An 11,278-nucleotide genomic window follows, 5' to 3' on the forward strand; every position below is an offset into this window, starting at 1 on the left:
AGTAATTACTATTACTAAATTATAGGCCTTGTTTCAGCAATCTTGCCACGAGGCCACAGCTAGTAAAAATGACTCTATTTCTAATTAATAGTTCTACATTCCTCTTGGTTTCAGAGATTTTTTGGTAAGGATGGAATGGGGGCAAGCAATAGAATAACAGGGAGATTTGAATGAATTACCAATTTTAGTTGAAGATTTTAACAGTTCTTCAGAAATTTAGATCAAATCCACAAGACATGAAGATATAGAATGTTTGAAAATTATAATTAATTGTATACATTAATTTACATAATCACCTATTTATATATTAAATATGTATTATGTATAATCTATATAGAATATATATAATTTATACCTTATATTTATATATAATTATACCTATTTTATAGTCAATAAGCAAATACTATTTTTGAGCACCATGAAGCATTCACAAAAATTGAGTTCCTACTGAGACTTGATAAAACCAACTAAGTCTCAGGGAGTTAATATCTTGGACACTATGACAATACTAGGTCAAAATTAGAAATCAATAATAAAAGGAGAGCTTAAAAAGTCTATATTTGTAATCTTAAAAATTGACTTCTAAGCAACTGGGGTACAAAAAATTTACAAAATACTTAGAACTAGATGATAATGAAGAAAAAAAGGTGACATTTTTAGGTTACAGGTAGACCTTTCTGAGAAGGAAATGGAGAAGGCAGGTGGAATGGAAATGTGGGTACAGAGGAAAATAACAATAACAACAGCACAATAGCAGTATAACAGAACCAGGGAAGTGACTGCACAGTTCGATTGTGATGAAGGGCCATGAACTGAGGAACTGCTTACTAGTATTATTTAAAGACAATAGTTTTGAATGAATTAACTGCAATAATGGATAAGAATGTGTTCCATTAAAACTGTTTTTCAGAAAAGAAGAGGAGTCATTGAACAAGAAATTAAAATGATACGGAGGACCTGTGGTAGAAATGCATGTGCCAGTGAGAGAACTGTCAGTGCATGTTGTAAAATACTCAACTTGTTCAGTCACTTATGCATCTGAGGTCCATAAAAGGGAGAGAAAAAAAGAATAGGATGGTTAGTTTGCATGTTAGCCAAGGAAATCCATCTCACCCATAGATTAGTGCAATCCCTTGCTTAATTATCTAGGAAATTCACTGGTATTTTCTAGATTTCAGAGAAAAAAATGTGGAACAAACTTTCACACTCTTCAGCTTTCTTGGCAGAACTTCTTACCTGATAATCTGAAGTTTCCAGATAATGTGATTTTCAATGCTAATATCACATGATATTCTCCTGATTTACCTTTAACTCTGCCATAAATGAAGCAGCAAAAAGAACGCTTGAAATTGACTTATTAACCTTTTAGCTATATAATAAGATAAATGTGGCAATGGAAGGTCATTCCAGGGACTTTCATTTGAGTTCCAACACGAATATAGATTTTACATTACTGCTTTATCATATAAAATATTTTTCCTTCATTTACCAAATACCTGAGTCATACTTTCATGAGACAAGTGCAAAAGTAATTTATACTTTTAAACTAGAAGTTTACCACTACAACCTTGATGTGCTTTATACATTTCCTATCTTAGATGTATTTTCCAGGTCTTAAATAATTGAATGGTTTGTGATGCTTCAATACATGTATTAAAATTTCTTTCACTGGTGAAATGTTGCTGTCATAGTTCCTCAATATTATTCCAATTTTCTGCAAAGTCCCTTCCCTTTGCTAGAAACTGACCTTTATATATATATAGCTGTACAATACTATGTAGTTTAAATTCAATGGTTTAATTCATTCAACAAATAATAAACAACTACCATGTGCCCGACTGAGTGTTGTGCACTCAAAGATAAAGCAGTTTTTCTCAACTGATTAACAATCTGATGAAAAAGAGACTCATATCATATCAAATATATATATATATATATATATATATATATATATATATATATATATATATATATATATGATATAAGGAGAATTGAGATGAGATCCTGGAGAGATGATTAATAAACTGGGCTTTACAGACTAACCAGGCAAGGGGGTTGGAAGTATTGGGATTGTAGAAAGCCCATTCTACCAGCGGGTGAAACATGTGTAATGCCAAGGAGGAAGATTGTACAGAGTTTACAGCAACCACAAACAGACTTTAAGGCAGGAAGAAAGGCATAAGCCTGGAGAAGTAGGCAGAGGCCAGGTATAGGGAAAACAAAAGTTCCTGTGGCCATAATCCTCACCTGACCCTAATTTATTTGATGTAATTGGCCTACTGCTAGGCTAATGCTTACACACCCATTGGCAATGAGCCATTATTGCCATGGTTACTATAAAGAGCTCCACCAAGTGCTCTGTTCAGAGAGACGGAGATGGGCTTGCTGCATACAGATTGCCTCAGAGCAAACATGATTCCAGCACTTGACCTGCTGCTGTGAAAATAAAGCTTGGTATAAACCCTTTTACCCCTAATATTTCAACCTCACTGAATTCGGTGTGAACTTTCCCAGGGGCAATCTCCTATGCGCATGGGTGAGACACCAGGTTATATGAAAATTTATAGACCTTGGTGAAGAGTCTTATGATTCCTTTGGGTGGGAAGCAATGGGACACTTTCAGAAAATCCTATATTGAGTAGAGACTAGGTTCTAGAGGATCAACATGTAAGAACAGTTACAGTAAAGGGGTGGTGGCTATCTTCTAGGCAAGACATTATGAGAATTACACCAGGGTTGTGGACATAGAGACTGAGATACGAGGATGCACTGGTTTCCTACTGCTGCTATAATAAATTACTGCATACTTAGTGGCTGAAAATAAAACCAATTATTATCTTACAAATATAGTTCTGGAGATCAAAAGTCTAGAATGGGAAGGTGGAGCCAAGATGGCGGCATGAGTAGAGTAGTGGAAATCTCCTCAAAAAACCACATATATTTATGAAAATATAACAAAGACAACTCTTCCTAGAATAAAGACCAGAGGACACAGGACAACATCCAGACCACATCCACACCTGCAAGAACCCAGCGCCTTGCAGAGGGGGTAAGATACAAGCCCCAGACCGGCGGAACCTGAGTGCCCCTCCCCCCAGCTCCTGGCAGGAGGAGAGGAGTCAGACCGGGGAGGGAAAGGGAGCCCAGGACTGCTGAACACCCAGCCCCAGCCATCCGCACCAAAGTGCAGACACAGTGCATTTGTGGGATGCTGGACACTAGGGAAACAGGGCAGCAAGACCAGTGAGTGGGTCCCTGAGGCGGGCACCCGAGGACAAAGAAAAGAGAAGGGGCTTTTTTTTTTTTCAATTATTTACTTAATTTTTTTTTTTGGTGAGTGCTTTTTCGAAGTTTTAAAGGGAAAGGGACCTCAAAACCAGAGAGAAGCATCCTGGGACACTTACTCCAGAGGCAGGGAATCTAGGGATCTCTGGGCACTCTAATCCCCTGGGCTGTAGAGAGCACAGAGGACCCTCACAGAGCCAAATACCTTCCCTGCAGCTCCCCGTCCAATGCAGCTCCACCATTTTGAAGCAGCAGCACGAGCCAGGCCATGCCCACAGAAACAGCAGGGATAAACTCCATAGCAGCCGGGCAGGAATCAGAAGCCCTGTCTGCGCAGAGCTGCCCAGCACAAGCCACAAGAGGTCACTGTTCTCCCAGGAGAGGAAGGCCACAAACCAACAAGAAGAAAAGCTCTTCCAGCCATCACTCGCACCAGCTCTGCAAACTACTTCTATCACCATGAAAAGGCAAAATTACAGGCAAACCAAGATCACAGAGACAACACCAGAGAAGGAGACAGACCTAACCAGTTTTCCTGAAAAAGAATTTAAAATAAAAGTCATAAACATGCTGATGGAGATGCAGAGAAATATGCAAGAGCTAAGGGATGAAGTCCAGAGGACAATCACAGATGCCTGGAAGGAGATTACAGAAGTGAAACAAACTCTGGAAGGATTTATAAGCAGAATGGATAAGATGCAAGAGGCCACTGACAGAATAGAAACCAGAGAACAGGAACGAATAGAAGCTGACATAGAAAGAGAGAAAAGGATCTCCAGGAATGAAACAATATTAAGAGAACTTGGTAACCAAATCAAAAGGAACAATATCCATATTATAGGGGTACCAGAAGAAGAAGAGAGAGAAAAAGGGATAGAAAGTGTCTTTGAAGAAACAATAGCAGAAAACTTCCCCAAACTGGGGGAGGAAATAATCGAACAGACCATGGAAATACACAGAACTCCCAACAGAAAGGACCCAAGGAGGACAACACCAATACACATAATAATTAAAATGGCAAAGATTAAGGACAGAGAAAGAGTTTTAAAGGCAGATAGAGAGAGAAAAAGGTCACCTATAAAGGAAAAAGCATCAGACTATCATTAGACTTCCCGACAGAAACCCTACAGGCCAGAAGAGAATGGCATGATATATTTAATGCAATGAAACAGAAGGGCCTTGAACCAAGGATACTGTATCCAGCATGACTATCATTTAAATATGACGGAGGGATTAAAAAATTCCCAGACAAGCAAAAGCTGAGGGAATTTGCTTCCAACAGACCACCTCTGCAGGGCATCTTACAGGGACTGCTCTAGATGGGAGCACTCCTAAAAAGAGCACAGAACAAAACACCCAAAATATGAAGAGTGGAGGAGGAGGAATAAGAAGGGAGAGAAGAAAAGAATCTCCAGACAGTGTATATGACAGCTCAATAAGCAAGCTAAGTTAGGCAGTAAGATACTAAAGAGGCTAACCTTGAACCTTTGGTAACCATGAATTTAAAGCCTGCAATGGCAATAAATGCATATCTCCCAATAGTCACCCTAAGTGTAAATGGACTGAATGCACCAATCAAAAGACAGAGAGTAATAGAATGGATAAAAAAGCAAGACCCATCTATATGCTCCCTACAAGAAACTCACCTCAAAGCCAAAGACATGCACAGACTAAAAGTCAAGGGATGGAAAAACTTATTTCAGGCAAACAACAGTGAGAAGAAAGCAGGGCTTGCAGTACTAATATCAGACAAAATAGACTTCAAAACAAAGAAAGTAACAAGAGATAAAGAAGGACACTACATAATGATAAAGGGCACAGTCCAACAAGGGGATATAACCATTTAAATATATATGCACCCAATACAGGAGCACCAGCATATGTGAAGCAAATACTAACAGAACTAAAGAGGGAAATAGACTGCAATGCATTATTTTTAGGAGACTTCAACACAACACTCACCCCAAAGGACAGATCCACTGGGAAGAAAATAAGTAAGGACACAGAGGCACTGAACAACACACTAGAACAGATGGACCTAACAGACATCTATAGAACTCTACATCCAAAAGCAACAGGATATACATTCTTCTCAAGTGCACATGGAACATTCTCCAGAGTAGATAACATACTAGCCCACAAAAAGAGCCTCCGTAAATTCCAAAATATTGAAATTCTACCAACCAATTTTTCACACCACAAAGGTATAAAACTAGAAATACATTCTACAAAGAAGACAAAATGATCACAAACACATGGAGGCTTAACATGCTCCTAAATATTCAATGGATCAACTAACAAATTAAAATAGAGATCAAGGAATATATGGAAACAAATGACAAAAACAATACAAAGCCCCAACTTCAGTGGGACACAGCAAAAGCAGTCTTAAGAGGAAAGTATATAGTGATCCAGGCACACTTGAAGAAGGAAGAACAATCCCAAATGAATAGTCTAACATCACAATTATCAAAACAGGAAAAAGGAGAACAAATGAGGCCTAAAGTCAGCAGAAGGAGGGACATAATAAAGATCAGAGAAGAAATAAACAAAATTGAGGAGAATAAAACAATAGCAAAAATCAACAAAACCAAGAGCTGGTTCTTTGAGAAAATAAACAAAATAGATAAGCCTCTAGCCAAACTTATTAAGAGAAAAAGACAATCAACACAAATCAACATAATCAGAAATGAGAATGAAAAAATCATGACAGACTCCACAGAAATACAAAGAATTATTAAAGACTACTATGAAAACCTATATGCCAACAAGCTGGAAAACCTAGAAGAAATGGACAACTTCCTAGAAAAATACAACCTTCCAAAACTGACCAAGGAAGAAACACAAAAGTTAAACAAACCACTTACAAGCAAACAAATTGAAACGGTAATCAAAAACCTACCCAAGAACAAAACCCCCAGGCCAGACGGATTTACCTCAGAATTTAATCAGACACACAGAGAAGACATAATACCCATGCTCCTGAAAGTTTTCCAAAAAATAGAAGAGGAGGGAATACTCTCAAAGTCATTCTATGAAGCCAACATCACCCTAATACCAAAACCAGGCAAAGACCCCAACAAAAAAGAAAACTACAGATCAATATCCCTGATGAATGTAGATGCAAAAATACTCAATAAAATATCAGCAAACTGAATTCAAAATAAATCAAAAGGATCATACACCATGACGAAATGGGATTCATCCCAGGGTTGCAAGGATGGTAAAACATTCAAAAATCCATTAACATCATCAACCATGTCAACAAAAAGAAAGACAAAAACCACATGATCATCTCCATAGATGCTGAAAAAGCACTTGACAAAATTCAACATCCATTCATGATAAAAACACTCAGCAAAATGGGTATAGAGGGCAAGTACCTCAACATAATAAAGGCCATATATAATAAACCCACAGCCAACATTATACTGAACAGCGAGAAGCTGAAAGCTTTTCCTCTGAGATCGGGAACAAGACAGGGATGCCCACTCTCCCCACTGTTATTTAACATAGTACTGGAGGTCCTAGCCACAGCAATCATACAAAACAAAGAAATTCAACGAATCCAGATTGGTAAAGAAGAAGTTAAACTGTCACTATTTGCAGATGACATGATATTGTACATAAAACCCTAAAGACTCCACTCCAAAACTACTAGAACTGAGATATCGGTATACAGCAAAGTTGCAGGATACAAAATTAACACACAGAAATCTGTGGCTTTCCTATATACTAACAATGGACCAATAGAAAGAGAAATCAGGAAAACAACTCCATTCACAATTGCATCAAAAAGAATAAAATATGTAGGAATAAACCTAACCAAAGAAGTGAATCACCTATACCCAGAAAACTACGAGTCACTCTTAAGAGAAATTAAAGGGGATACTAACAAAGGGAAACTCATCCCATGCTCATGGCTAGGAAGAATTAATATCATCAAAATGGCCATCCTGCCCAATGCAATATACAGATTCGATGCAATCCCTATCAAATTACCAGCAACATTCTTCAAAGAACAGGAACAAATAGTTCAAACATTCATATGGAAACACCAAAGACCCCGGATAACCAAAGCAATCCTGAAAAAGAAGAATAAAGTAGGGGGGATCTCACTCCCCAACTTCAAGCTCTACTACAAAGCCGTAGTAATCAAGACAATTTGGTACTGGCACAAGAACAGAGCCACAGACCAGTGGAACAGATTAGAGACCCCAGATATTAACCCAAACATATATGGTCAATTAATATTTGATAAAGGAGCCATGGACATACAATGGTGAAATGACAGTCTCTTCAACAGATGGTGCTGGCAAAACTGGACAGCTACTTGTAGGAGAATGAAACTGGACCATTGCCTAACCCCATACACAAAAGTAAATTCAAAATGGATCAAAGACCGGAATGTAAGTCATGAAACCATAAATCTCTTAGAAAAAAACCATATTCAAAAACCTCTTGGACATAAACATGAGTGGCCTCTTCTTGAGCATATCTCCCCGGGCAAGGAAAACAACAGCAAAAATGAACAAGTGGGACTATATTAAACTGAAAAGCTTCTGTACAGCAAAAGACACCATCAATAGAACAAAAGAGAACCCTACAGTATGGGAAAATATATTTGAAAATGACAGTACCTATAAAGACTTGACATCCAAAATATATAATGAGCTCACCCACCTCAAACAAAAAAAACAAATAATCCAATTAAAAAATGGTCAGAAGAACTGAACAGTTCTCCAAAAAAGAAATACAGATGGACAACAGACACATGAGAAGATGCTCCACATCGCTAATTATCAGAGAAATGCAAATTAAAACCGCAATGTGGTATCACCTCACACCAGTATGGATGGCTGCCATCCAAAAGACAAACAACAATAAATTTTGGCGATTTTGTGGAGAAAGGGGAACCCTCCTACACTGCTGGTGGGAATGTAAATTAGTTCAACCATTGTGGAAAGCAGTATGGAGGTTCCTCAAAATGCTCAAAATAGACTTACCATTTGACCCAGGAATTCTACCCGTAGGAATTTACCCTAAAAATGCAGCACTCAAGTTTGAAAAAGACAGATGCACCCCTATGTTTATCGCAGCACTATTTATAATAGCCAAGAATTGGAAGCAACCTAAGTGTCCATCAGTAGATGAATGGATAAAGAAGATGTGGTACATATACACAATGGAATATTACTCAGCCATAAGAAGAAAACAAATCCTACCATTTGCAACATCATGGATGGAGCTAGGGGGTATTATGCTTAGTGAAACAAGCCAAGTGGAGAAAGAGAAATACCAAATGATTTCACTCATCTGTGGAGTATAAGAACCAAGGAAAAACTGAAGGAACAAAAGAGGAGCAGAATCACAGAACCCAAGGATGGACTAACAGTTACCAAAGGGAAAGGGACTGGGGAGGATGAGTGGGTAGGGCGGAATTAGGGGTGGGAAGATGATTAGCATGCATAATGGAGGTGTGGGAGATAGGAGAGGGCTGTACAACACAGAGAAGACAAGTAGTGATTCTACAAAATTTTGCTATGCTGATGTACAGTGACTGTAAAGGGGTTTGTAGGTGGGACCTCGTATAGGGGAGAGCCTAGTAAGCATAATGTAGTTGTAGATTAATGATAACAAAAAAAAAAGAAAGAAAAGGGGGATTACTCCCTGATAGGATAAAACTAACTGTAAATCAACGATTAAAGCATGCTTTAAATATCCTTAATTTTGATCATTTAAAGTGTGTCAGATTATCAGCTATGGAAATACATTTTTCTGATAATATTCCTTTCTCTTAAAAAAAAAAAGCAGTTCCTGTGTGGTGATCTCCAATAAGTTCTTCACAATGGTATAAAGGACATATCAAAGTGTGGGCAAAGGGTTTGTTTGTGTTTATACAGAGGATCAAAGCCTAATTTGGCTATCCAGAAAACAAATTAAGGTACAATATGAAGAAGAACTACCAACATCAACATCCTCTGGAAGAATCATTCCAGAAGACAATCATCAAAAAACTTCAAGAAAAATCCTAGCACTGTTGCATTTGTAGCTACATTCATCCCACTGGTTCCTGGAATTTCCTTTGGAATGAAGAAGGAGATATCTAAGCTGGCCTGTGCATACAGTAAAACAACAAATTTGACTGGATCTATACTGTCGGAACTCAACCAAGAATTAGGAGAAGTGCAAGTTGCAGTGCTCCAAAATCTTGCGACTATAGACTGTGTACTGTTAAAAGAACATATGGGATGCTAACAATTCCCAGGAATGTGTTGTTTTAATTTGTCTGATTTTTCTCAAACTATTCAAATTCAGTTAGACAATATCCATCATATCATTGATGTTTTCACAAATGCCTAGGGTGCCTAACTGATTGTCTTGGTTTCACTGGAGATGGCTGGTAATTGTAGGTCTGCTTTGGTTATGTAGCTGTATTCCTATTATGTTAATGTGTGTGCGCAATTTAATTAGTAGTTTAAAACCTATACATGCTTATGTTACTCTACAAGAAGATATGTCAAAGAAATAACCAATCTTCCTATGTTTTCTTCCATCTGCTACTTATATAGCTTTTCTTCTTCCTTCCTAATTACAACCCTTAAGTAGAATTTGTGCCTCATATCAAAATTACCGAGTATCATAATTCTTCCAAGTGGTAAAGATACCTCAAGACAAATGCTGGGCATAAAAGCCACAGGGCATAAATCTGCAAAGTAAAAAGCTAACCTTTTCAAACAACATGGCTTGTCTCTCACTTACCAACTTTACATTTCCCTGTATGACCCTGGAAGATGACTGGTTAGCCAGAGACAGGTAAGATTCCTCAAGGGAGGAACAACCTAAGACAGGCACAGTCACAGGGGACCATCAGGAGAGAAATTGGGGACAAACAGAGGGGAGGCTTAGAACCCCATCCCCCCTGTTTTGAGAGAAAAGTTCTGCATCCATGGATGTTTTGTTGCCCTTGTCTCGCTTGGATTAATACTTAGTCTATAGGCACATGCTTGGTCATCTACATTTGCCCTCTTACAGCATTAAACTGTTTTCTACCTTTATCTTGAATCTACCTACCACTTCAGCATTTTATTTAAAAAAATAATAATAATAATAAGGGAGAAATGTGGAATTCACATATAAATCAAGTATAAAAATCAAACAAATATTCATATTTGACCTGATTGTTTATAGTTCATAATGCGTGATCAAAACCAAAAGTTTCTGTGATGACTGTCCTGGCACTGTTCACCATGTAAGAACTTATTCACTATGTAAGAATTTGTTCACCATGTAAGAACTTGTTGATTATGCTTCAGAAGATTGGAGACTGTTGAAAATTAGGCTTGGGGTTGATTAATGATTGTGCATTGAGTCCCCTATACAGAATTTTATTGCTGGATGCCCTCTCAAAAAAAAAAAAAGTCTAGAATGGGGATTAAAGGGCTAAAATCACGGTGCCACTAGAGCTTTAGGTAGCTTTAGGGGAGAGCCTGTGTCTTCACCTTTCTCACACTTCCCTGCATTCCTTGACCCACTGCGTCTTCCTTGGGTCGCTCTGACCTCTGTTTCTGTCATCACCATTACTCTGTGACCCTCCTGCCTCCCTCCTATAAAGACTGTGATCACACTGGGCTTGGCTCACCCAGAAAATGCAGGATCATCTCCTCACCCACAAATCCTTAGCTTAATCATGCCTGCAAAGTCTCTTTTCCATGGGAGGTAATGTATTCACAGGTTTGAGGGATCAGGACGTAAGCATCTGTGATGGGCCATTGTTCTGTTCCTCACAGGGGGCACATTGAAATAGTATTTGGGAGGGCTTCATAACTTCTGAAGATGGTGTGAGATAGGGAAAGAGAAAATAAGAAACTCCCAGTTATTTAATTTAGCTGACCTTCAGAAGAAGACATGTCACCGGCTGAAATGAAGTGCACTGGAGGAAGACCCATCCCAGTGAGCAAAGAAATTCAGAGGGTGCATGGAGCTAGTGGGG

The 11,278-nt window shown here is 38.3% G+C and overlaps 1 protein-coding gene across 1 annotated transcript in view; it reads left to right on the forward strand.

Annotated features, from left to right (window-relative positions):
* The window catches only part of SLC7A11 (solute carrier family 7 member 11), an 85,259-nt gene extending 83,606 nt beyond the window's left edge, over positions 1-1,653 (forward strand). The window contains exon 12 of the mRNA XM_073237042.1: positions 911-1,653. Within this exon, the coding sequence (XP_073093143.1) occupies positions 911-930 (20 nt within the window). The 3' untranslated portion in view covers positions 931-1,653. The remainder of the gene's footprint in view (positions 1-910) is intronic.
* Positions 1,654-11,278: the final 9,625 nt, after the last annotated feature.

Source organism: Manis javanica, chromosome 5, assembly GCF_040802235.1.
Source record: "Manis javanica isolate MJ-LG chromosome 5, MJ_LKY, whole genome shotgun sequence".
In the NCBI taxonomy this organism is placed as follows: Eukaryota; Metazoa; Chordata; class Mammalia; order Pholidota; family Manidae; genus Manis; species Manis javanica.